A 27,562-nucleotide genomic window follows, 5' to 3' on the forward strand; every position below is an offset into this window, starting at 1 on the left:
TATGTCCCTGGGCAGATCACTGGGCTACTGTGTCACAGGGACCTCACTGAGCCGGGGACCCCGGCAGCGTCAGTACCCAGCGGGCTCTCCTCCAGGGTCATCTCTCCCCATCGTCCCCGCCTTTTTGTTTTCAAGGCTTTATTGAGACATCAGTAAGGTAAGCGACGCTCTTATTAGGCTGATTACTCGGAGCAGGTACAAGAGCTGAAGAAGTCGCAATCCTTATTGGCACCATTTGTGACTGTGATTATTATTCTCCCTCATGTAGACTTCGTTGTTTCCTTGTACATTCACGTTGCTGGATAGACTGCAGGACCTGCAATGTTTTGGGGGCAGGAGCCATATTGTTGCCAGAATGCAGTGACGTTCCTGCTCTGATCTTCCTCCTTCCACAAGTATCTGTGCACAGAAATGTCTCTGGGATTTCATCTATCTCTCTTATCTCTCTGTTCCTCTCTTCCAGGCTTGGGCCGATGCGTTTCGCAGCAGCCCCGACCTCACCGGAGTGGTGCATATTTATGAGGAACTGAAAAGAAAAGGGATTGAGTTTCCCATGGCCGATCTCGATGCCCTGTCTCCAATACACACTCCACAAAGGGTAGGAAGTCGCCTCTCAATTGTAGAAAAACTCATGTTCTTGTTTTACCCTTTTTTTTTTTTTTTTTATTTCACTTTGATCACTTTCTGGTGTTTCTCATTTTTTTTTCTTTTCTTTAAAGCATTTAACGTGCAGTTAAAATATTTATATAAACATGGTCATGTCTAAAAATAACACACATATATATATATATATATATATATATATATATATATATATATATATATATATATGAGTACAGACCAAAAGTTTGGACACACCTTCTCATTTTAAGATTTTTCTGTATTTTCATGACTATGAAAATTGTGCATTCACACTGAAGGCATCAAAACTATGAATTACCACATGTGGAATTATATACTTAACAAAAAAGTGTGAAACAACTGAAAATAAGTCTTATATTCTAGGTTCTTCAAAGTAGCCACCTTTAGCTTTGATGACTGCTTTGCACACTCTTGGCATTCTCTTGATGAGCTTCAAGAGGTAGTCACCGGAAATGGTCTTCACTTCACAGGTGTGCCCTGTCAGGTTTAATAAGTGGGATTTCTTGCTTTATAAATGGGGTTGGGACCATCAGTTGTTTTGTGCAGAAGTCTGGTGGATACACAGCTGATAGTCCTACTGAATAGACTGTTAGAATTTGTGTTATGGCAAGAAAAAAGTAGCTAAGTAAAGAAAAACGAGTGGCCATCATTACTTTAAGAAATGAAGGTCAGTCAGTGCGAAAAATTGGGCAAACTTTGAAAGTGTCCCCAAGTGCAGTTGCAAAAACCATCAAGCGCTACAAAGAAACTGGCTCACATGAGGACCGCCCCAGGAAAGGAAGACCAAGAGTCACCTCTGCTTCTGAGGATAAGTTTATCCGAGTCACCAGCCTCAGAAATCGCAGGTTAACAGCAGCTCAGATTAGAGACCAGGTCAATGCCACACAGAGTTCTAGCCGCAGACACATCTCTACAACAATTGTTAAGAGGAGACTTTGTGCAGCAGGCCTTCATGGTAAAATAGCTGCTAGGAAACCACTGCTAAGGACAGGCAACAAGCAGAAGAGACTTGTTTGGGCTAAAGAACACAAGGAATGGACATTAGACCAGTGGAAATCTGTGCTTTGGTCTGATGAGTCCAAATTTGAGATCTTTGGTTCCAACCACCGTGTCTTTGTACGACGCAGAAAAGGTGAACGGATGGACTCTACATGCCTGGTTCCCACCGTGAAGCATAGAGGAGGAGGTGTGATGGTGTGGGGGTGCTTTGCTGGTGACACTGTTGGGGACACCTCCAGGCTGTGTAAGGAGTATTTGACCAAGAGGGAGAGTGATTGGGTGCTACGCCAGATGACCTGGCCTCCACAGTCACCAGACCTGAACCCAATCGAGATGGTTTGGGGTGAGCTGGACCGCAGAGTGAAGACAAAAGGGCCGACAAGTGCTAAGCATCTCTGGGAACTCCTTCAAGATTGTTGGAAGACCATTTCCGGTGACTACCTCTTGAAACTCATCAAGAGAATGCCAAGAGTGTGCAAAGCAGTCATCAAAGCAAAAGGTGGCTACTTTGAAGAACCTAGAATATAAGATATATTTTCAGTTGTTTCACACTTTTTTGTTAAGTATATAATTCCACATGTGTTAATTCATAGTTTTGATGCCTTCAGTGTGAATGTACAATTTTCATAGTCATTAAAATACAGAAAAATCTTTAAATGAGAAGGTGTGTCCAAACTTTTGGTCTGTACTGTATGTATATATATATATACACACATATATATATGGGCTGATTTTTGGTGCTGTTCCATTCTCTTTTAAATTTTATATAATGTATACTGTATATACTCGAGTATAAGCCGACTTTTTCAGCACATTTTTTATGCTGAAAAAGCCCCCCACGACTTATACTCGGGTATATACTTATATAATATATATATATATATATATATATATATATATATATATATAATATATGTGTGTATATATATATATATATATATATATATATAATATAGTTGGCACCCCTCGTTTAATGAAAGGAAAAACCCACAATGGTCACAGAAATAACTTGAATCTGACAAAAGTAATAATAAATTAAAATTCTATGAAAATGAACAAATGAACTGCTCCAGTTGTCTCGTGGTTGAAGGTTGCCTTTTCCATGTTTCAGCTCTTTCCAAAGATGCTCAATAGGATTTAGGTCAGGGCTCATAGAAGGCCGCTTCAGAATAGTCCAATGTTTTCCTCTTAGCCATTCTTGGGTGTTTTTAGCTGTGTGTTTTGGGTCATTATCCTGTTGCAAGACCCATGACCTGCGACTGAGACCAAGCTTTCTGACACTGGGCAGCACATTTCTCTCTAGAATCCCTTGATAGTCCCTTGAGATTTCATTGAACCCTGCACAGATTCAAGACACCCTGTGCCAGATGCAGCAAAGCAGCCCCAGAACATGACAGAGCCTCCTCCATGTCTCACAGTAGGGACAGTGTTCTTTTCTTGATATGCTTCATTTTTCCGTCTGTGAACATAGAGCTAATGTGCCTTGCCAAAAACTTCCATTTTTGCCTCATCTGTCCATAGAACATTCTCCCAGAAGCTTTGTGGCTTGTCAACATGTAGTTTGGCAAATTCCAGTCTGGCTTTTTATGATTTTTTTTCAACAATGGTGTTCTCCTTGGTCGTCTCCCATGAAGTCCATTTTGGATCAAACAATGACGGATGGTGCAATCTGATACTGATGTTCCTTGAGCTTGAAGTTCACCTTTGATCTCTTTAGAAGTTTTTCTGGGCTCTTTTGTTACCATTCGTATTATCCATCTCTTTGATTTGTCATCAATTTTCCTCCTGCGGCCACGTCCAGGGAGGTTGGCTACAGTCCCATGGATCTTACATTTCTGAATAATAACTGTAGTCACAGGAACATCAAGCTGCTTGGAGATGGTCTTATAACCTTTACCTTTAACATGCTCGTCTATAATTCCTTTCTAATCTCCTGAGACAACTCTTTCCTTGGCTTCCTCTGGTCCATGTTGAGTGTGGTACACACCATGTACCAGACAGCACAGTGAGTATCTGTAGCCCTATATACAGGCCCACTGACTGATTACAAGATTGTAGACACCTGTGATGCTAATTAGTGGACACAACTTGATTTAACATGTCCCTTTTGTCAGATTATTTTCAGGGGTCCCATCATTTCTGTCCAGGCCGATTTCATGAGTTTAATTGTTTAAAAAATTCTGTGGAAGCAGAAAAGCAATGTCTGACTTTCATTTGTTCATTTTCAGGCTATGTGCCCACGATGCAGAAATGAAGCAGAAAATTTCTGCAGCATTTCTGCATCTCCCTGGCAGAAAAAACGCATGCAGATTGTGCATGCTTTTTTCCTGCAGAATACATGCGGATTCACATGCGTACCCACATGCGTTAACGCATGTGTTTCCGCATGTGGACTGACAAGCAGTTTCCAGGCGATAGCATCACTTGGAAAGTGCTTGACAACTAGGTCACACTATATAAATCCATGCAAACGGACGAGTGCTGTCGCGCTCGTCCTGGCTTCTTCCGGGTTGCCGGCATCTCGCGTGACAGCCTGCGGTCACATGACCGCGACGTCATCTCAGGTCCTGGAAGGAGAAGCGCTGCAGGGGCCGCCGGACAGGTGAATATAAACTTTATTTATTATTTTATTCTTTTTTTTTACAGGTACAATGGTACCCAGGTCTGGATGAGTCTTCTCTTCTCCAGAACTGGGTACCATCCGCACATAGAGACGCATAAAATCCGCATGTACAAATGTACAGACGCGCATTATATGCGTCTCAATGCAAGTCAATGGCGGCGCTTCCGCAAAATTAATGAACATGCTGCGGATTTATTTGCGCTGCAGAAACGCTACAGAAAAATCCGCAGCATGTGCATTGACATTGCGGAATGCCATTGGGGACCATGGGGTGCGGATTACCATGCGTTTTTGATGCGTTTCCGCTGCGGAAATTCCGCAGCATAAACGCATGAAAAACGTATCGTGTGCACGCAGCCTCATAGATTTTTAATTTATTATTACTTTTGTCAGATTCAAGTTATTTCTGTGACCATTGTGGGTGTTTCTTTCATTAAACCAGGGATACCAACAATTTTCACCACGTGTGTAGGTATATATATATTAATGTTGTATTTTTTAAAAGTTTTCCTTTATTTTTTAGTCTCCCTAGGTGACTAAAACCTGCGATCACTATACATGCTTACACTATATACTGCAATACCCCAGAGTCCCGATCTGTTGTGCCGTCTGCAGGGTCCCGGCGGCTGATTTTTCTTGCAGACAGAGAATACGGGATCAATAATTCATCGCTGCAGTGTATCTGGGGACTCCTCCGCTCTCTGTCTTAGTGTGCGCTGTACATTATTAATGACAGCTATCTCACAGTACTAGGAAAGTCCAATTATCTGGCATATGAATATCCAGAACTCTAACCACACAGACTATTGGACTGTAGCTGCAAGGCCGATGCTTCCATGTATTTAATGTGTCCTGTTTGCGCAGAGCGTTCCCGAGGTGGACCCCGCTATGAACATGCATACGCCCCAGACCCACCAGCGGACGAGCTCCGGCTCTTTCTCGTCTTCTCAGGCGCCATTTACCGCCCCAGCAGCTCCTCCGCCAAGCGTGGGCGGGCCAATCACTGCCAACTCAGAACAGGTAAGCTGCAAGTGTTCACCGGACATGTCCAGAGTGGGCGCCATTGCTCACTATATATATATATATAGTCACATCTGCCGCTTTCTCTCCAGATCGGCCGCCTGAGGAGCGAGCTGGATATCGTCCGTGGAAACACTAAGGTCATGTCTGAGATGCTGACAGAGATGACTCCCGGCCAAGAAGACGCTTCCGATCTGGAGCTTCTGCAGGTAGGGGGAGCTCTCCGCGGATACGGAGGATGGATCCCCACATTATTGGGATTCGGATCTGACCCCAGACTGTGTTTATAGGATCTGAACAGAACCTGCCGAGCGATGCAGCAGCGGATCGTGGAGCTGATCTCTCGAGTGTCCAACGAGGAGGTGACCGAGGAGCTGCTGCACGTCAACGACGACTTGAATAACGTCTTCCTCAGATATGAAAGGTGAGTAAGGAAGGAGCGCTGCTGAGAGCCTGACACCGCACGTCCTCCTGACACCGCGCGTCCTCCTGACACCGCGCGTCCCCCTGACACCGCACGTGCTCCTGACTAATTGCCGTTCTTCTTCATCAGGTTTGAGCGCTACAGGTCAGGCCGCACCGCGCCGAACACGAATGGGGTGAGACTGCGCCGGAGCCGTTTTAAGCTTGTAGTCTGTCCCCCTCCCCTCCTAATTAATAGCCGCTGATTATATATTTCACGTTGCAGATGCTGAGTGAGGTCACGGAGGATAATCTGATAGACCTGGGACCCGGATCCCCTGCAGTCGTGAGCCCCATGGTGGGGAACACCGCCCCGGCGTCACTAACAACCCAGCTGGGAGGACTTGGTAAATAACAACCTGTCTCTTTAGATATAAAATGAATAGACCTAAAACTAAATGATCCATCAGACCTGGTGACAACCAGTATGGCTGCAACTGCGCAACCTAGCAGCCACTCTTAACCCCCTTAATGTCTGATCTGCAGTAATACACGAGCGTGTCCCTGCAGAATCAGGCCCATGTGACGTCACTACGGGAAGAGCTCACCTGCACCAATGTCTAGAAGAGCCGCACATTGCTCTATAAAGGAGGGAAGGATTCTGTGCTCAAGATTACATAAGAAACTTTCTCTTTCAGATGTCGGATCTAATAGTGTGAGCTCCACCCTCAGCGCGCTCCCCAGCACCAACCCGCGGGACGACTTCGATATGTTTGCACAGACAAGGAGCAGTTCTCTGGCCGAACAGAGGAAGGAGTGAGTATGAGATCGGTGCATTGTGGTGTCTTATAGATTAGGAAATCACTAACAAAATATATTCTGAGTCCGGCACATAGTGATTGTGTCACGTGCTGATATATATCCAAGCTTTTGGGCTGATTCATTTCACAATGCATCTTTACCGCAGTCAAAACTCTTAATTTTTCATTTACAGCTCCAAATCTCATACTTAGAATGTGATTATTTATGTCTTTGTCTATCTGTCTGCAGCCACCACTAGGGGGAGCTCCCTGTATACAGAGATACATGATAAGATTCTGTCTGCAGCCACCACTAGGGGGAGCTCCCTGTATACAGAGATACATGATAAGGTTCTGTCTGTAGTCATCACTAGGGGGGGCTCCCTGTATACAGAGACACAATAAACACAAAAATAAACCCTATGCAATAAGCTCCCTCTAGTGGTGACTGCAGGTGAGTAGAATTCTGCTTTTTATTACCAATATTATTGGGCAGTATAAAATATAATCCTCTTTTTTAGGGGGGCTAGCCTCTAGGGAAGCTCTTGATGAACAGAGCAAGAAGAATGATTTTATCTAGAAGGCTCCACTAGTACTTGCACCATACTGCCATGTGTATGTAATTGACACTTTTCTATCCGGCAGTGTGACCTATGAGGACCCCCAGGCTCTCGGTGGGCTGGCGACTGCTTTAGATGTCCGGCAGCAGAACACAGGAGGGGTATGTAGCGCCCGACCAGCGCCTTGGTCATTGGCTGGTTGTAACCATGTGACTTCTGGCACAATGGCATACAACCTGCAGTTCCCCCTTAGGAGCACTAGGTGGTGCCAGGCCAATGCATTGAAGTAGTAGGAAGCTTCAGGGTCTCAGACAAGTGCTGTTCCTGCAGCGCAGATCGATGCATCTGACCTCGTCCCCCGGCGGAGGCGAACATTGATCCGTCAGGCCGCACCGCTGTGAGCGTAGTATTGATAATTAAAAGCTGCCGATTGTGTTGCTCTCAGCTATAAAGCATTTCTATAATAATAAGGACCTGGTTGCTCTCGGTGCTCCGACCTTAGATCAGTGGATCGTGCATGGGCTGCAGACACCATCTCTTTATGCATCTTGTCCTCCTCACGCTGTTTCACGGTATATAATCTTTATTTTTTTTTTCTCTTTTTTTTTTTTTAACTCCATTTTTGGGTTTTGGTCCAGAGGAGAGGTAGAGCTGGAGTCTCAGCCATGGAGCCCATAGACAAGTGGCTCATTAGTCAAGGAATGGTGAGCAGTGCTCCCGCAAGTAGACCCCCCCCCCTATAACCATCTGACCCCCTTCACCCTTGTGGCATCTTACCAACCTAACCGAGCGGAGTGTGAGCAGCCGGATATCTGCCGGTTCGGCACCAACCACCCTATAGCAACAGAACATATATATTTTATAGGGTAATACAGCAGCAAAACCCAGCACCTGAGGGTCTATGGAGGTGCCCTAGGACGGGCGTCCATGCATCCAGCATATGGCGGTATGGCTGCAGTCCCGTCCCATCATGCCGTGGACACGACTCGCAGATATCTGGCTAATATCTCTGCAATTCTGATCCTCAGCATCTGTGTCTGGACTCCTGGGATAAACACAAGTTTTAACTAAAATTTATATTTTTAACAGGTATTTATAATGTATCTAAAATAATTTTTGGGAAAATTTACTTTGTGTCCATAGCTCCTATACACAACAATGTACTTCCATGGTAACCGGCTGCAAGCAAGCTCTGTCTAGTCTGGTCCTGCAGTCATTTCTATAAAGACATTTTATTAAAGCTGAACCAATTGCCCACATTAAATGCTCTCCCAGTAAGCCAAAGTGGGGCCCGAAAATGTGAGGGAGGAGCTTGTGATGATAACGATGGGAGGAGCCTACTGAGGGGCGGGGCATATGAAGGGATCCTGGTAGGGAAGAGCATAGGAGAGCATCCTGGAGAGGAGGGGCATGGAAAGGTGGATCCTGGAGAGGAGGAGCACATGAGGGGATCCTGGAGAGGAGGAGCACATGAGGGGATCCTGGAGAGGAGGAGCACATGAGGGGATCCTGGAGAGGATGAGCACATGAGGGGATCCTGGAGAGGAGGAGCACATGAGGGGATCCTGGAGAGGAGGAGCACATGAGGGGATCCTGGAGAGGAGGAGCACATGAGGGGATCCTGGAGAGGAGGAGCACATGAGGGGATCCTGGAGAGGAGGAGCACATGAGGGGATCCTGGAGAGGAGGAGCACATGAGGGGATCCTGGAGAGGATGAGCACATGAGGGGATCCTGGAGAGGAGGAGCACATGAGGGGATCCTGGAGAGGAGGAGCACATGAGGGGATCCTGGAGAGGAGGAACACATGACGGGATACCGGAGAGGAGGAGCACTTGACGGGATCCCGGAGAGGAGGAGCACATGAGGGGATCCTGGAGAGGAGGAGCACATGAGGGGATCCTGGAGAGGAGGAGCACATGAGGGGATCCTGGAGAGGAGGAGCACATGAGGGGATCCTGGAGAGGAGGAGCACATGAGGGGATCCTGGAGAGGAGGCGCACATGAGGGGATCCTGGAGAGGAGGCGCACATGAGGGGATCCTGGAGAGGAGGCGCACATGAGGGGATCCTGGAGAGGAGGCGCACATGAGGGGATCCTGGAGAGGAGGCGCACATGAGGAGATCCCAGGGAGGGAGGAGCACATGAGGGGATCCCGGAGAGGAGGAGCACATGAGGGGATCCTGGAGAGGAGGAGCACATGAGGGGATCCTGGAGAGGAGGAGCACATGAGGGGATCCTGGAGAGGAGGAGCACATGAGGGGATCCTGGAGAGGAGGCGCACATGAGGAGATCCCGGGGAGGAGGCGCACATGAGGGGATCCCGGAGAGGAGGAGCACATGAGGGGGATCCCAGCGAGGAGGAGCACATGAGGGGATCCCGGAGAGGATGAGCACATGAGGGGATCCTGGAGAGGATGAGCACATGATGGGATCCTGGAGAGGAGGAGCACATGATGGGATCCTTGAGAGGAGGAGCACATGAGGGGATCCTGGAGAGGAGGCGCACATGAGGAGATCCCAGGGAGGAGGCGCACATGAGGGGATCCCGGAGAGGAGGAGCACATGAGGGGATCCTGGAGAGGAGGAGCACATGAGGGGATCCTGGAGAGGAGGAGCACAGGAGGGGATCCTGGAGAGGAGGCGCACATGAGGAGATCCCGGGGAGGAGGCGCACATGAGGGGATCCCGGAGAGGAGGAGCACATGAGGGGGATCCCAGCGAGGAGGAGCACATGAGGGGATCCCGGAGAGGAGGAGCACATGAGGGGATCCTGGAGAGGATGAGCACATGAGGGGATCCTGGAGAGGATGAGCACATGATGGGATCCTGGAGAGGAGGAGCACATGATGGGATCCTGGAGAGGAGGAGCACATGATGGGATCCTTGAGAGGAGGAGCACATGAGGGGATCCTGGAGAGGAGGCGCACATGAGGGGATCCTGGAGAGGAGGCGCACATGAGGGGATCCCGGAGAGGAGGAGCACATGAGGGGATCCCGGAGAGGAGGAGCACATGAGGGGGATCCCGGAGAGGAGGAGCACATGAGGGGATCCCGGAGAGGAGGAGCACATGAGGGGGATCCCAGCGAGGAGGAGCACATGAGGGGATCCCGGAGAGGAGGAGCACATGAGGGGATCCTGGAGAGGATGAGCACATGAGGGGATCCTGGAGAGGATGAGCACATGATGGGATCCTGGAGAGGAGGAGCACATGATGGGATCCTTGAGAGGAGGAGCACATGAGGGGATCCTGGAGAGGAGGAGCACATGAGGGGATCCTGGAGAGGAGGCGCACATGAGGAGATCCCAGGGAGGAGGCGCACATGAGGGGATCCCGGAGAGGAGGAGCACATGAGGGGATCCTGGAGAGGAGGAGCACATGAGGGGATCCTGGAGAGGAGGAGCACATGAGGGGATCCTGGAGAGGAGGCGCACATGAGGAGATCCCGGGGAGGAGGCGCACATGAGGGGATCCCGGAGAGGAGGAGCACATGAGGGGATCCCGGAGAGGAGGAGCACATGAGGGGGATCCCAGCGAGGAGGAGCACATGAGGGGATCCCGGAGAGGAGGAGCACATGAGGGGATCCTGGAGAGGATGAGCACATGAGGGGATCCTGGAGAGGATGAGCACATGATGGGATCCTGGAGAGGAGGAGCACATGATGGGATCCTTGAGAGGAGGAGCACATGAGGGGATCCTGGAGAGGAGGCGCACATGAGGAGATCCCGGGGAGGAGGAGCACATGAGGGGATCCCGGAGAGGAGGAGCACATGACGGGATCCCGGAGAGGAGGAGCACATGACGGGATCCCGGAGAGGAGGAGCACATGAGGGGATCCCGGAGAGGAGGAGCACATGAGGGGATCCTGGAGAGGAGGAGCACATGAGGGGATCCTGGAGAGGAGGCGCACATGAGGAGATCCCGGGGAGGAGGAGCACATGAGGGGATCCCGGGGAGGAGGAGCACATGAGGGGATCCCGGAGAGGAGGAGCACATGAGGGGATCCCGGAGAGGAGGAGCACATGAGGGGATCCCGGAGAGGATGACCACATGAGGGGATCCCGGAGAGGAGGAGCACATGAGGGGATCCAGGAGAGGAGGAGCACATGAGGGGGATCCCGGAGAGGAGGAGCACATGAGGGGGATCCCGGCGAGGAGGAGCACATGAAGGGGATCCTTGAGAGGAGGAGACTAATTTACCAAATTTGTGTTGGTTCTGGTGTATTGTACCCCTGAAGTGAGCAGGGGCTGCTGTGCTCTCCGCTCGCTCCTGCAGCCGGCGTTACCCTTCTTATCATAGGAAGCAATGCTGCGCTGATTACATCCAGCATTTCACACAGACAGGTCCAAACTCCCCGGTGACAGGACCTGTGTGTACACGGCTGAGAGATGATTCCGGTCTAAAGTCCTCGACACGTGTGAGAGTCATTGATCCTGGTCCTCGTGCCAACCAGGCACCTGCCGCTCCTATGTAATTACGGCCTGCACCGCAGTCGGCCTGCGGGGCTTCTATAACCGTAATCTCCAGCCGGTGGTCAGCATGGCGGGGCATGCTGTGAGTTGTAGTTATGAAATAGCTGGAGAGACACAGGTTGGAAATCGCTGGTGCAGCAGGTAACAACCCCAGAGCTGGTGAGTGTCAGAGGTGAGGACAGGCAAGATGGCGGCCAGTGCCCGGCACTGAATGGAGGGGGGAGAAAAAAATAAACCGTTCAAAAGGGGCTGGTAAAGGTCGTCATCCCACGATCTCACCTGTTATATCAGTCACATGGAAGCAAACTTGTGCTTATACGAGGAGCGGAGACGCTGCCGTCCCTGTAGCGCTGACACCGCCCGCTAATCTCTGCTGACACCGCAGCCGCTAACCTGTCAACCCCTAAATGTGTCTAATGTATGTGTACGTTTAATAACAGAGTGAAGCGTCATTGCCTTTGTCAGTTTCTCAACAATTTCAATATCTCTGCTTGCTGATCCAAGAGAACAAGCGCCTGTGTGAGCGGCGCTAGGATTGGCTCAGATTTTAGGGTCCAACTGCATCTGGAGGGTTATATTCACTGACAGCAAGCTGAGATCTTTTCAAAAATGGTGAAAAATAAAATGTATTAAGAGTTTGCAGACTTTAGGCTTAGGCTGGGAATCGTGGCTGCTAATTTATAGTCTAATATTCTCCATATAAAACCACGTGGCACAGCGCCACCCTCATCTATAGGCAGCATCTGGTATTGCACTTTAACTTCATTTAAGTAAGTGAATCCTTTTAATCTTGCTCCCCCTGGTGGCTGATTGAGTAAAACATTTGCCCACTTGCCCAGGGGTGTCCATGAAGATCTATAGTCACAGGTTCCTAACATATCTGTTATAACACGGGTGCACCGTTCTGCCACCACCCCGGCTATGGCGTTCTCATCCTCCATGTTATTTTCCCATCTCCGTTGTTACTTCTTCATCTTTAGCCCATTTTCCGTTGTCATATTTTGCATTTTTTGTTTCTTTTATTCATTTTATTTATTTTATTTTGCTTTGTTTTATTCCCCCCTCCCCACGCTTGTTTTGCCATTCCACCGTGCCTCATGCTTCTGGATGTATTTTGGCTGCTCGTGCTTGCTGTAGATTCCCGTGGCCCAGGCCTCGGATATGGATGACCTAGAGGAGTGGCTCGGGACAGACGTGGTGAGATGCTCTTCTACTCTTCACTCAGGGATATCGCTTCTAACTGCTGTGTCTGTGGATTTGCTTTTAGCAAGAAATTAATATGGCCGCCATCACCGGAATATGATGTCACTGGTGGGAGGGATTATCAGAGCTGTATGATATGATGTCACTGGTGGGACAGATTATCAGAGCTGTATGATATGATGTCACTGGTGGGAGGGATTATCAGAGTTGTATGATATGATGTCACTGGTGGGAGGGATTATCAGGACTGTATGAGATGATGTCACTGGTGTGAGAGATTATCAGAGCTGTATGATATGATGTCAATGGTGGGAGGGATTATCAGAGCTGTATGATATGATGTCACTGGTGGGAGAGATTATCAGAGCTGTATGATATGATGTCACTGGTGGGAGAGATTATCAGAGCTGTATGATATGATGTCACTGGTGGGAGAGATTATCAGAGCTGTATGATATGATGTCACTGGTGGGAGAGATTATCAGAGCTGTATGATATGATGTCACTGGTGGGAGGGATTATCAGAGCTGTATGATATGATGTCACTGGTGGGAGGGATTATCAGAGCTGTATGATATGATGTCACTGGTGGGAGGGATTATCAGAGCTGTATGATATGATGTCACTGGTGGGAGGGATTATCAGAGCTGTATGATATGATGTCACTGGTGGGAGGGATTATCAGAGCTTTATGATATGATGTCACTGGTGGGAGGGATTATCAGAGCTGCATGATATGATGTCACTGGTGGGAGGGATTATCAGAGCTGCATGATATGATATCACTGGTGGGAGGGATTATCAGGGCTGTATGATATGATGTCATTGGTGGGAGGGATTATCAGAGCTTTATGATATGATGTCACTGGTGGGAGGGATTATCAGAGCTGCATGATATGATATCACTGGTGGGAGGGATTATCAAAGCTTTATGACATATCACTGGTGGGAGGGATTATCAGAGCTGCATGATATGATATTACTGGTGGGAGGGATTATCACCTTTATGATATGATGTCACTGGTGGGAGGGATTATCAGAACTGTATGATATGATGTCACTGGTGGGAGGGATTATCACCTTTATGATATGATGTCACTGGTGGGAGGGATTATCAGGGCTGTATGAGATGATATCACTGGTGGGAAGGATTATCAGAGCTGTATGAGATGAAGTCACTGGTGGGAGGGATTATCAGGGCTGTATGATATGATGTCACTGGTGGGAGGGATTATCAGGGCTGTATGAGATGTCACTGGTGGGAGGGATTATCAGGGCTGTATGAGATGATGTCTTTGGTGGGAGGGATTATCATAGCTGTATGATATGATGTCACTGGTGGGAGGGATTATCACCTTTATGATATGATGTCACTGGTGGGAGGGATTATCAGGGCTGTATGAGATGATGTCACTGGTGGGAGGGATTATCAGGGCTGTATGAGATGATGTCTTTGGTGGGAGGGATTATCAGAGCTGTATGATATGATGTCACTGGTGGGAGGGATTATCAGAGCTGTATGAGATGATGTCACTGGTGGGAGGGATTATCAGGGCTGTATGAGATGATGTCACTGGTGGGAGGGATTATCAGGGCTGTATGAGATGATGTCACTGGTGGGAGGGATTATCAGGGCTGTATGAGATGATGTCACTGGTGGGAGGGATTATCAGGGCTGTATGAGATGATGTCACTGGTGGGAGGGATTATCAGGGCTGTATGAGATGATGTCACTGGTGGGAGGGATTGCTGCATTGGTCGGGGCACACGGTGGGCACCTGGGGAGCTGCCATTTTCACCTTTCCAGGTTGATTTTTTTGTTTCTCATGTCTCCTTTGTTGTAGAATAATGTAATTTTATTTTTACAGAAGGGGGAAGAGCTGGAGGAAGGAGTGACCAGTGAAGGTAAATGCCCCGTGTGTCTGTAGTGTGATGGGGGTCAGCGGAAGCAAGGGCAGAGTGACGGGGTCAATGGAGGCTTAATGGGGTGGTCAGTAGAGGTTGTTACAGTGTCATAAGATGGAGTTTGGGGAGGCTCGTGATTGGAGGTCAGTGTAGTAGAATGGGAGATAATGGGAGGCCGGTGCAGTGTGATGGGAGGGGATTTGGGTAGGCCTGTGCAGTGTGATGGGTGGGGATCTGGGGAGGCCGGTGCAGTATGATGGGAGGCGATCTGGGGAGGCCGGTGCGGTCTGATGGGAGGGGATCTGGGGAGGCCGGTGCGGTCTGATGGGAGGCGATCTGGGGAGGCCGGTGCAGTATGATGGGAGGCGATCTGGGGAGGCCGGTGCGGTCTGATGGGAGGGGATCTGGGGAGGCCGGTGCGGTCTGATGGGAGGGGATCTGGGGAGGCCGGTGCCGTCTGATGGGAGGGGATCTGGGGAGGCCGGTGCCGTCTGATGGGAGGGGATCTGGGGAGGCCGGTGCCGTCTGATGGGAGGGGATCTGGGGAGGCCGGTGCCGTCTGATGGGAGGGGATCTGGGGAGGCCGGTGCCGTCTGATGGGAGGGGATCTGGGGAGGCCGGTGCCGTCTGATGGGAGGGGATCTGGGGAGGCCGGTGCGGTCTGATGGGAGGGGATCTGTGGAGGCCGGTGGGGTCTGATGGGAGGGGATCTGTGGAGGCCGGTGGGGTCTGATGGGAGGGGATCTGGGGAGGCCGGTGCGGTCTGATGGGAGGGGATCTGGGGAGGCCGGTGCGGTCTGATGGGAGGGGATCTGGGGAGGCCGGTGCGGTCTGATGGGAGGGGATCTGGGGAGGCCGGTGCGGTCTGATGGGAGGGGATCTGTGGAGGCCGGTGCGGTCTGATGGGAGGGGATCTGGGGAGGCCGGTGCGGTCTGATGGGAGGGGATCTGGGGAGGCCGGTGCGGTCTGATGGGAGGGGATTTGTGGAGGCCGGTGCGGTCTGATGGGAGGGGATCTGGGGAGGCCGGTGCGGTCTGATGGGAGGGGATTTGGGGAGGCCGGTGCGTTCTGATGGGAGGGGATTTGGAGAGGCCGGTGCGGTCTGATGGGAGGGGATCTGGGGAGGCCGGTGCGGTCTGATTGGAGGGGATCTGGGGAGGCCGGTGCGGTCTGATGGGAGGGGATTTGGGGAAGCCGGTGCGGTCTGATGGGAGGGGATTTGTGGAGGCCGGTGCGGTCTGATGGGAGGGGATTTGGGGAGGCCGGTGCGGTCTGATGGGAGGGGATCTGTGGAGGCCGGTGCGGTCTGATGGGAGGGGATCTGTGGAGGCCGGTGCGGTCTGATGGGAGGGGATCTGGGGAGGCCGGTGCGGTCTGATGGGAGGGGATCTGGGGAGGCCGGTGCGGTCTGATGGGAGGGGATTTGGGGAGGCCGGTGCGGTCTGATGGGAGGGGATCTGGGGAGGCCGGTGCGGTCTGATGGGAGGGGATCTGGGGAGGCCGATGCGGTCTGATGGGAGGGGATCTGGGGAGGCCGGTGCGGTCTGATGGGAGGGGATCTGGGGAGGCCGGTGCGGTCTGATGGGAGGGGATTTGGGGAGGCCGGTGCGGTCTGATGGGAGGGGATTTGGGGAGGCCGGTGCGGTCTGATGGGAGGGGATCTGGGGAGGCCGGTGCGGTCTGATTGGAGGGGATCTGGGGAGGCCGGTGCGGTCTTATGGGAGGGGATTTGGGGAGGCCGGTGCGGTCTGATGGGAGGGGATCTGGGGAGGCCGGTGCGGTCTGATGGGAGGGGATCTGGGGAGGCCGGTGCGGTCTGATGGGAGGGGATCTGGGGAGGCCGGTGCGGTCTGATGGGAGGGGATCTGGGGAGGCCGGTGCGGTCTGATGGGAGGGGATCTGGGGAGGCCGGTGCGGTCTGATGGGAGGGGATCTGGGGAGGCCGGTGCGTTCTGATGGGAGGGGATTTGGGGAGGTCGGTGCGGTCTGATGGGAGGGGATCTGGGGAGGCTGGTCCGGTCTGATGGGAGGGGATTTGGGGAGGCCGGTGCGTTCTGATGGGAGGGGATTTGGGGAGGCCGGTGCGGTCTGATGGGAGGGGATTTGGGGAGGCCGGTGCGGTCTGATGGGAGGGGATCTGGGGAGGCCGGTGCGGTCTGATGGGAGGGGATCTGGGGAGGCCGGTGCGGTCTGATGGGAGGGGATCTGGGGAGGCCGGTGCGGTCTGATGGGAGGGGATCTGGGGAGGCCGGTGCGGTCTGATGGGAGGGGATCTGGGGAGGCCGGTGCGGTCTGATGGGAGGGGATTTGGGGAGGCCGGTGCGTTCTGATGGGAGGGGATTTGGGGAGGTCGGTGCGGTCTGATGGGAGGGGATCTGGGGAGGCTGGTCCGGTCTGATGGGAGGGGATTTGGGGAGGCCGGTGCGTTCTGATGGGAGGGGATTTGGAGAGGCCGGTGCGGTCTGATGGGAGGGGATCTGGGGAGGCCGGTGCGGTCTGATTGGAGGGGATCTGGGGAGGCCGGTGCGGTCTGATTGGAGGGGATCTGGGGAGGCCGGTGCGGTCTGATGGGAGGGGATTTGGGGAGGCCGGTGCGGTCTGATGGGAGGGGATTTGTGGAGGCCGGTGCGGTCTGATGGGAGGGGATCTGTGGAGGCCGGTGCGGTCTGATGGGAGGGGATCTGTGGAGGCCGGTGCGGTCTGATGGGAGGGGATCTGGGGAGGCCGGTGCGGTCTGATGGGAGGGGATCTGGGGAGGCCGGTGCGGTCTGATGGGAGGGGATCTGGGGAGGCCGGTGCGGTCTGATGGGAGGGGATTTGGGGAGGCCGGTGCGGTCTGATGGGAGGGGATCTGGGGAGGCCGGTGCGGTCTGATGGGAGGGGATCTGGGGAGGCCGATGCGGTCTGATGGGAGGGGATCTGGGGAGGCCGGTGCGGTCTGATGGGAGGGGATCTGGGGAGGCCGGTGCGGTCTGATGGGAGGGGATTTGGGGAGGCCGGTGCGGTCTGATGGGAGGGGATTTGGGGAGGCCGGTGCGGTCTGATGGGAGGGGATCTGGGGAGGCCGGTGCGGTCTGATTGGAGGGGATCTGGGGAGGCCGGTGCGGTCTGATGGGAGGGGATTTGGGGAGGCCGGTGCGGTCTGATGGGAGGGGATCTGGGGAGGCCGGTGCGGTCTGATGGGAGGGGATCTGGGGAGGCCGGTGCGGTCTGATGGGAGGGGATCTGGGGAGGCCGGTGCGGTCTGATGGGAGGGGATCTGGGGAGGCCGGTGCGGTCTGATGGGAGGGGATCTGGGGAGGCCGGTGCGGTCTGATGGGAGGGGATCTGGGGAGGCCGGTGCGGTCTGATGGGAGGGGATTTGGGGAGGCCGGTGCGGTCTGATGGGAGGGGATTTGGGGAGGTCGGTGCGGTCTGATGGGAGGGGATCTGGGGAGGCTGGTCCGGTCTGATGGGAGGGGATTTGGGGAGGCCGGTGCGTTCTGATGGGAGGGGATTTGGGGAGGCCGGTGCGTTCTGTTGGGAGGGGATTTGGGGAGGTCGGTGCGGTCTGATGGGAGGGGATCTGGGGAGGCTGGTGCGGTCTGATGGGAGGGGATCTGGGGAGACCGGTGCGGTCTGATGGGAGAGGATCTGGGGAGGTCGGTGCGTTCTGATGGGAGGGGATTTGGGGAGGCCGGTGCGTTCTGATGGGAGGGGATTTGGGGAGGCCGGTGCGTTCTGTTGGGAGGGGATTTGGGGAGGTCGGTGCGGTCTGATGGGAGGGGATCTGGGGAGGCTGGTGCGGTCTGATGGGAGGGGATCTGGGGAGACCGGTGTGGTCTGATGGGAGAGGATCTGGGGAGGCCGGTGCGGTGAGATTCCATTGGCCTTTCCCTGACCCCTCCAGTTTCCTGGGCATTTATTTATTAATCTTTCCTTTTGCAGAATTCGACAAGTTTCTGGAAGAACGAGCCAAAGCTGTAGAGCATCTCCCGGACCTCCCGTCTCCCCCCAATACAGAGCCCTCCCTGACAGTGAACCCCGCAAACCGGAAGAAGCAGGAGCGGGCGGACGACTCTCTGTTTGCTTTGTAAATGACCGCCCTGTATGGCTCCCGCCTCTCTCCTGCCACATACAGGCCCCCCACCCCCCACACCATGTGCATCATTTATAGGACCCAGGCACGGGCGGACGCATCGTGGACTGCTGCTATCATACAAATGGTCGCTCAGTGGGAACCAGTGACGGCTCTGCATGTACACGGTTTACAAGACGACCGCTACACTTATAATTAACCAGAAGTTACTAATATCCGGGCCGTCCCGTGATCTGATGATCCGTCTCTCCAGGAATGGCTCATCTGGATCACTCTGGTCACAGATGTCACCCCTTCCCAACCCCATTTTGGGAATGACCCATTTTCATTTTTAATGAGTGGCCTGTACCAATAGTTAGAGAATAAGGGGGAGGCATTTAGGCACCTGCCCTGCTACATAGTATTCTATGGTATTGTTCTCCTAGGTGGCGCTCTTACACATTCCTTCACTTCCTTGTAAATGCTCCTTTCCCCGCTCCCCCCTGGTAACTGCAATAGCACTGCATGTCTCATCTCTGGGAAAACTCTCTTGTTTTCTGTTCATATATATATAAATATATATAGAGGTGTATATATATATATAGAGCACGGGGTCAAGATTGAGAATATAATGTATACCTGAACTGCAACGTTTGCACAGCTTTTCTTACCTCTTAGCCGCTCATCAGGACGAGCGTCCGCCATGCCGTGTTAATTTCTGCACATTATTCCGCATCGGACGATCAGTACCCGGTAGGTCAGTCATGGCGGACGTCACTACAGCATGCACGCGGAAATTTCTATTCACCCGTCCCCTTAACCCCTTCGGATGCCATATTCTTTTTTGTTTTTCTGCCGGTTTAGCACATAGGGGGCGGTGATGAGCTCGTTCATGACCCCGCTGCCGATGGATTGTAGTTCTTGTTTTATCGTTGTGTTTTTTTTTTTTTTAATAGCACTGATGGTCTTCACTACTGAATGTCAGCAGCCTGGACCCCCCTATCTCCCTCCAAGACGCTACCGACTGCCGTAATTTAGGGGAAAATTTAACATGGCCGTAGCCTTTTTTTTTTTAGGACTTGAATGCTTGGATGTGTTACTAGAATATACTGTAGATATATAGTGAGAGAGGCGCGAGGCTCGGAGCGCCCCCCGTCATGCAGTGGCGCTTTTGCAAAATATTTAAAGGGACACTCTCTGGTCAAATGGGGGGAAAAGTGTTTGCCCAATGTAGCAGTTTGGGGCGGAACCTTCTACCCCTGATCTTGGCTCATAATCGGTTTTATCGTATCCCCCCCTGTATGTTATATACCCTGGTTCAAGTGGGGCCCCCATAGCTGTCACATAGATGCGGCACTAGTGGGGCTGCTCTACTTTCCAGACCCATAAACACTAAAGGGGATATTTCATCCCTTTTTATTTTTAAATGAGGCCCCTGACGGACTCCACTTGAAGCCAGACCACCACGGGTCTGGCTACCGAACCTCCATAGTTTTACCCGGTCATATATTTGATAGGTAAGATTATATAGAGTAGGTGCCGCTGATATAGGGAGGATTATTGCCCTACACAGAGCGAGGACCCCCCCGTCTGTAGAGTCCATATAACTACTAGGACACGTGGAAAAAGGGTCATCTCCAAGCAATGCTTGTAAATATTGATATGACCCCCAGAAACAGTGCCAGGCTGCTGCCCCCTGGTTCCCATTCCCCCTTAGTAACACGCTACAACTAACCTGTATATTAAATATCTTAAATTATTTTATATTTTATACATACGAAAACACTAATTGTAGATTATTAACGTTACAGAGATTATTTATTTGTTGCGTTCAGCCCGTGGATCTTGGATTTTTTTTTTCTTTTTCGGAAGAGAATACATCATTTTAAAAGTTCATGATGTCGTCTGTAATGAAGATATTAACCCCCCCATGTCCTCCTCCGTCCGCTAGATTGTCTGCTGGAAATGTCCTACTGTAGAGACGATAAGTAAGAATATGTTCAATAAACCCGTAACAAACATCCGGGATTTGCTGTCTCGTTTCTTGACTTTTTTTTTTAATTCTAGAGACCAGAGGTCGGCCCCCAATACACAGGCTGTGACCGGGCCCTTGTCTACCAAGTCTTCCTATGTGGCCCCTGATAAAGGCCCCCACAGGTAACAGGGCTCACACACTATGCACACCATATAGGGTTATAGCAGCCGTCATTTAGAGTTATAACAGCCACCATGTAGGCTTATAACTACCACTGTGTAGAGTTACAGCGGCCACCATGTAGAGTAATAATAGCCGTCATGTAGTGTTACAGCGGCCGCCGTGTAGGGTTACAGCGGCTGCCATGTAGAGTAATAATGGCCGCCATGTAGGGTTACAGCGGCCGCCATGTAGAGTAATAATAGCCGTCATGTAGTGTTACAGCGGCCGCCATGTAGAGTAATAATGGCCGCCATGTAGGGTTACAGCGGCCGCCATGTAGAGTAATAATAGCCGTCATGTAGTGTTACAGCGGCCGCCATGTAGGGTTACAGTGGCCGCCATGTAGAGTAATAATGGCCGCCATGTAGGGTTACAGCGGCCGCCGTGTAGAGTAATAATAGCCGCCATGTAGGGTTACAGCGGCGGCCATGTAGGGTTACAGCGGCGGCCATGTAGGGTAACAGCGGCGGCCATGTAGGGTAACAGCGGCCGCCATGTGGGGTAACAGCGGCCGCCATGTGGGGTAACAGGGGCCGCCATGTGGGGTAACAGGGGCCGCCATGTGGGGTAACAGGGGCCACCATGTGGGGTAACAGGGACCGCCATGTGGGGTAACAGGGGCCGCCATGTGGGGTAACAGCGGCCGCCATATAGAGTAATAATAGCCGCCGTGTAGGGTTATAGCGGCCTCCGTGTAGGGTTACAGCGGCCGCCGTGTAGAGTAACAATAGCCGCCATGTAGGGTTACAGCGGCGGCCATGTAGAGTAACAGCGGCGGCCATGTAGGGTAACAGCGGCCGCCATGTAGGGTTACAGCGGCCGCCATGTAGAGTAATAATGGCCACCATGTAGGGTTACAGCGGCCGCCATGCAGGGTTACAGCGGCCGCCATGTAGGGTAACAGCGGCCGCCATGTAGGGTAACAGCGGCCACCATGTAGAGTAATAATGGCCGCCATGTAGGGTTACAGCGGCCGCCGTGTAGAGTAATAATAGCCGCCATGTAGGGTTACAGCGGCCGCCATGTAGAGTAAAAATAGCCGCCATGTAGGGTTAAGTGGCCGCCATGTAGAGTAATAATGGCCGCCATGTAGGGTTACACCGGCCACCATGTAAAGTTATAATGGCCACCATGTAGGGTTACAGCAGCCGCCATGTAGAGTAATAATGGCCACCATGTAGGGTTACAGCGGCCGCCATGTAGAGTAATAATAGCCGCTATGTAGGGTTACAGCGGCCTCCATGTAGGGTTACAGCAGCTGCCATGTAGAGTAATAATGGCCACCATGTACGGTTACACCGGCTACCATGTAGGGTTACAGCAGCCACCATGTAAAGTTATAATGGCCGCCATGTAGAGTAATAATGGCCACCATGTAGGGTTACACCAGCTACCATGTAGGGTTACAGCAGCCACCATGTAAAGTTATAATGGCCACCATGTAGGGTTAAGGGTTACAGCAGCCACAATGTAAAGTTATAATGGCCACCATGTGGGGTTAAGGGTTACAGCGGCCGCCATGTAGGGTTACAGCAGCCGCCATGTAGAGTAATAATGGCCACCATGTAGGGTTACAGCGGCCGCCATGTAGAGTAATAATAGCCGCTATGTAGGGTTACAGCGGCCTCCATGTAGGGTTACAGCAGCTGCCATGTAGAGTAATAATGGCCACCATGTACGGTTACACCGGCTACCATGTAGGGTTACAGCAGCCACCATGTAAAGTTATAATGGCCGCCATGTAGAGTAATAATGGCCACCATGTAGGGTTACACCAGCTACCATGTAGGGTTACAGCAGCCACCATGTAAAGTTATAATGGCCACCATGTAGGGTTAAGGGTTACAGCAGCCACAATGTAAAGTTATAATGGCCACCATGTGGGGTTAAGGGTTACAGCGGCCGCCATGTAGGGTTACAGCAGCCACCATGTAGGGTTACAGCGGCCACCTTATCGTTGCAGAGTCACCCGGGCCTGCCAGATGAGCCGTCAGTCTCCTTTTACTTTCTTGTACTGAGCTGAACTGAGACTCGGGCAGCAAATAACACAACTGTAATTCAGGTCATTATGAGCAGATCAGCCCCTCACCTGACTCCCACCAGATTATAGACGGCTCAGCCATTGGGCACTGACCATCGGACCAGCGCTTCTCCCATATATAATTATTTGCATAATCTCAAAATTTGCCCCCCTGTGCTGTGATTACATTCAGCCCCCACCCCTGTATAATCTCCGGTCCCCCACCATGCCGGTTGCCTTTACCAACATGTGACAGAACGGCCGGTGGTGCGGAGCTCACTGATACCAGCGCGGTCCTGTAATAGGAGCCACCGGGGTAACAAGTCCGTCCATGACATTTCTTCCTCCATCATCTGTGAGTGATATTATTGAGAAGTGGAAGGAACCGCAGCCATGAAGTGGAGACCCTGTAATGTTACAGAGCAGGGGGCTGAGACCAGACCTCCTCTGGTATCAGCACAAACACTGCGCCCCCGCCGGGAGCTTCATGGCCGAGCAGCTGCATGCAGCCGTACATCACCAAGCACAAGGCCGAGCGTCGGATGGAGTGGTGTAAAGCCGCCACCACTGGACTCTGGAGGAGACGTGTTCTGTGCAGTGACGGATCGCACTTCTCTATCTGCGTCTGATGGAGGAGTCTGGGTTTGGTGATTCCAGGAGGACGTTACTCCTGACTGCATTGTACCCGCTGTACAGATGGCGGAGGAGGGTAATGCTCTGGGCTGTTATCAGGGGGCGGCCTCGGACCAGTGAAGGGAAATCTTCATTTTCAGCAGAAGACATTGTGGACAATTGTAGCTGGAGGTTCTCCGCACTGGAAATAAGGGACATCTAGCAGAGATTGTGGGAACAGGGAGCTAAACCTCACCCTTGTGGGCTGTGACTATGTATAAAGCCTGGCCAGAAAAAAAACGCGCACAGTACAACTTATCCATATGGTGGGGGTCCGACAACCCTGCGATCAGCTGATTGCAGATCCACAGAGGCAGGTCTGCAGTGAGCAGAACAGGAACAGTACAGCGCCTTAAAGTCTGTGGTGGCTGCTCTCAGGTACTGCGGCTCAGCTGTCATTCACATCAATAGGAGCTGTACCAAAAATGGCTGTGCTATCACAGCTCTATACATCCAGCTGCAGGTCCATGAATATATCAGAAACTAGGAGGAATGATCCAGCGTATCACGCTATAAACTTGAATAAAACATAGCTTTTATAGAGCCATTAAAAAATGCTGCTGCCACCATAATAAGTCTTAGTGCACAAAAGGATCACAGCTGCCTCAACCTATGAGTTTCGACATGCAGTCTTAATCATGGTCCATGAATATGTATGTTACTAATATGTCGCTAATTATCGGTCACAGACGTGTATATTACCGATACGTCTCTCATTATCGGTCACCGACGCGTATATTACCAATACATCGCTCATTATCAGTCAGACGCGTATATTACCGATACTTCGCTCATTATCGGTCACAGACGCGTATATTATTGGTACGTCGCTCATTATCGGTCACAGACGCGTATATTACCGATACGTCGCTCATTATCGGTCACAGACGCGTATATTACCGATACGTCTCTCATTATCGGTCACAGACGCGTATATTACCGATACGTCTCTCATTATCGGTCACAGACGCGTATATTACCGATACGTCTCTCATTATCGGTCACAGACGCGTATATTACCGATACGTCTCTCATTATCGGTCACAGACGCGTATATTACCGATACGTCTCTCATTATCGGTCACAGACGCGAATATTACCGATACGTCGCTCATTATCGGTCACAGACGCGTATATTACCGATACGTCTCTCATTATCGGTCACAGACGCGTATATTACCGATACGTCTCTCATTATCAGTCACAGACGTGTATATTACCGATACGTCTCTCATTATCGGTCACAGACGCATATATTACCGATACGTCGCTCAGTATCGGTCACAGACGCGTATATTACCAACATGTCTCTCATTATCGGTCACAGACGCGTATATTACCGATACGTCTCTCATTATCGGTCACAGACGTGTATATTACCAATACGTCACTCATTATCGGTCACAGACGTGTATATTACCGATACGTCACTGATTATCGGTCACAGACGCGTATATTACCGATACGTCACTCATTATTGGTCACAGACGCGTATATTACCGATACGTCGCTCATTATTGGTCACAGACGCGTATATTACCGAAACGTCTCTCATTATCGGTCACAGACGCGTATATTACCGATACGTCTCTCATTATCAGTCACAGACGTGTATATTACCGATACGTCTCTTATTATCGGTCACGGACACGTATATTACCGATACGTCTCTCATTATCGGTCACAGACGCATATATTACCGATACGTCGCTCAGTATCGGTCACAGACGCGTATATTACCAACATGTCTCTCATTATCGGTCACAGACGCGTATATTACCGATACGTCTCTCATTATCAGTCACAGACGCGTATATTACCGATACGTCTCTCATTATCGGTCACAGACGCATATATTACCGATACGTCGCTCATTATCGGTCACAGACGCGTATATTACCGATACATCGCACATTATCGGTCACAAACGCGTATATTACCGATACGTCACTCATTATCGGTCACAGACACGTATATTACCAATACGTCGCTCATTATCAGTCACACACACGTATATTACTGATACGTCTCTCATTATCGGTCACAGACGGGTATATTACCGATACATCTCTCATTATCGGTCACAGACGTGTATATTACCGATACGTCTCTCATTATCGGTCACAGACGGGTATATTACCGATACGTCTCTTATTATCGGTCACAGACGTGTATATTACCGATACGTCTCTCATTATCGGTCACAGACGCGTATATTACCAATACGTCACTCATTATCGGTCAAAGACGTGTATATTACCGATACGTCTCTCATTATCGGTCACAGACGCGTATATTACCGATATGTCGCTCATTATCGGTCACAGACGCGTATATTACCGATACGTCACTCATTATCGGTCACAGACGCGTATATTACCGATACGTCTCTCATTATCGGTCACAGACGCGTATATTACCGATACGTCTCTCATTATTGGTCACAGACGCGTATATTACCGATACGTCTCTCATTATTGGTCACAGACGCGTATATTACCGATACGTCCCTCATTATGGGTCACAGACGCGTATATTACCGAAACGTCTCTCATTATTGGTCACCGACGTGTATATTACGATACATCTCTCATTATCGGTCACAGACGTGTATATTACCGATACGTCCCTCATTATGGGTCACAGACGCGTATATTACCGATACGTCGCTCATTATCAGTCACAGATGGGTATATTACCGATACGTCTCTCATTATCAGTCACACACACGTATATTACTGATACGTCTCTCATTATCGGTCACAGACGGGTATATTACCGATACGTCTCTTATTATCGGTCACAGACGTGTATATTACCGATACGTCTCTCATTATCAGTCACAGACGCGTATATTACCGATACGTCGCTCATTATCGGTCACAGACGCGTATATTACCGATACGTCACTCATTATAGGTCAAAGACGCGTATATTACCGATACGTCTCTCATTATCGGTCACAGACGCGTATATTACCGATACGTCGCTCATTATCGGTCACAGACGCGTATATTACCGATACGTCGCTCATTATCGGTCACAGACGCGTATATTACCGATACGTCTCTCATTATCGGTTACAGACGCGTATATTACCGATACGTCGCTCATTATCGGTCACAGACGCGTATATTACCGATACGTCTCTCATTATCGGTCACAGACGCGTATATTACCGATACGTCGCTCATTATCGGTCACAGACGCGTATATTACCGATACGTCGCTCATTATCGGTCACAGACGCGTATATTACCGATACGTCACTCATTATCGGTCACAGACGCGTATATTACCGATACGTCTCTCATTATCGGTCACTGACGCGTATATTACCGATACGTCTCTCATTATCGGTCACAGACGCGTATATTACCGATACGTCTTTCATTATCGGTCACAGACGCGTATATTACCGATACGTCACTCATTATCAGTCACAAACGTGTATATTACCGATACGTCTCTCATTATCGGTCACGGACGCGTATATTAACGATATGTAGCTCATTATCAGTCAGACGCGTATATTACCGATACGTCTCTTATTATCGGTCACAGACGCGTATATTACCGATATGTTTCACATTATCGGTCACGGACGCGTATATTACCGATACGTCGCTCATTATCGGTCACAGACACGTATATTACCGATATGTTTCTCATTATCGGTCACCGACGTGTATATTACCGATACGTCGATCATTATCGGTCACAGACGTGTATATTACCGATACGTCTCTCATTATCGGTCACCGACGTGTATATTACGATACATCTCTCATTATCGGTCACAGACGCGTATATTACCGATACGATGCTCATTATCAGTCACAGACGGGTATATTACCGATACATCTCTCATTATCAGTCACAGACTCGTATATTACCGATACTTCTCTCATTATCGGTCACCAATGCGTATATTACCGTTACGTCTCTCATTATCGGTCACAGACGTGTATATTACCGATACGCCT

At 50.9% G+C, this 27,562-nt stretch overlaps 1 protein-coding gene across 5 annotated transcripts in view; it reads left to right on the forward strand.

Annotated features, from left to right (window-relative positions):
- The window catches only part of TOM1L2 (target of myb1 like 2 membrane trafficking protein), a 53,415-nt gene extending 32,700 nt beyond the window's left edge, over positions 1-20,715 (forward strand). For 3 of the 5 annotated variants that reach the window (XM_073648483.1, XM_073648486.1, XM_073648482.1), the window contains exons 5-16: positions 464-598; positions 5,129-5,284; positions 5,377-5,493; positions 5,575-5,708; positions 5,838-5,883; positions 5,973-6,093; positions 6,385-6,502; positions 7,132-7,207; positions 7,685-7,750; positions 12,659-12,718; positions 14,593-14,629; positions 18,558-20,715. In XM_073648483.1, the coding sequence (XP_073504584.1) occupies positions 464-598; positions 5,129-5,284; positions 5,377-5,493; positions 5,575-5,708; positions 5,838-5,883; positions 5,973-6,093; positions 6,385-6,502; positions 7,132-7,207; positions 7,685-7,750; positions 12,659-12,718; positions 14,593-14,629; positions 18,558-18,706 (1,215 nt within the window). In that variant the 3' untranslated portion in view covers positions 18,707-20,715. The remainder of the gene's footprint in view (positions 1-463; positions 599-5,128; positions 5,285-5,376; positions 5,494-5,574; positions 5,709-5,837; positions 5,884-5,972; positions 6,094-6,384; positions 6,503-7,131; positions 7,208-7,684; positions 7,751-12,658; positions 12,719-14,592; positions 14,630-18,557) is intronic. The other 2 variants (XM_073648484.1, XM_073648485.1) reach the window with 2 other exon arrangements.
- Positions 20,716-27,562: the final 6,847 nt, after the last annotated feature.

The sequence above is a fragment of the Phyllobates terribilis genome, unplaced genomic scaffold (genome assembly GCF_046119375.1).
Source record: "Phyllobates terribilis strain yellow unplaced genomic scaffold, ASM4611937v1 Scaffold_9__5_contigs__length_417890890, whole genome shotgun sequence".
NCBI lineage: Eukaryota > Metazoa > Chordata > Amphibia > Anura > Dendrobatidae > Phyllobates > Phyllobates terribilis.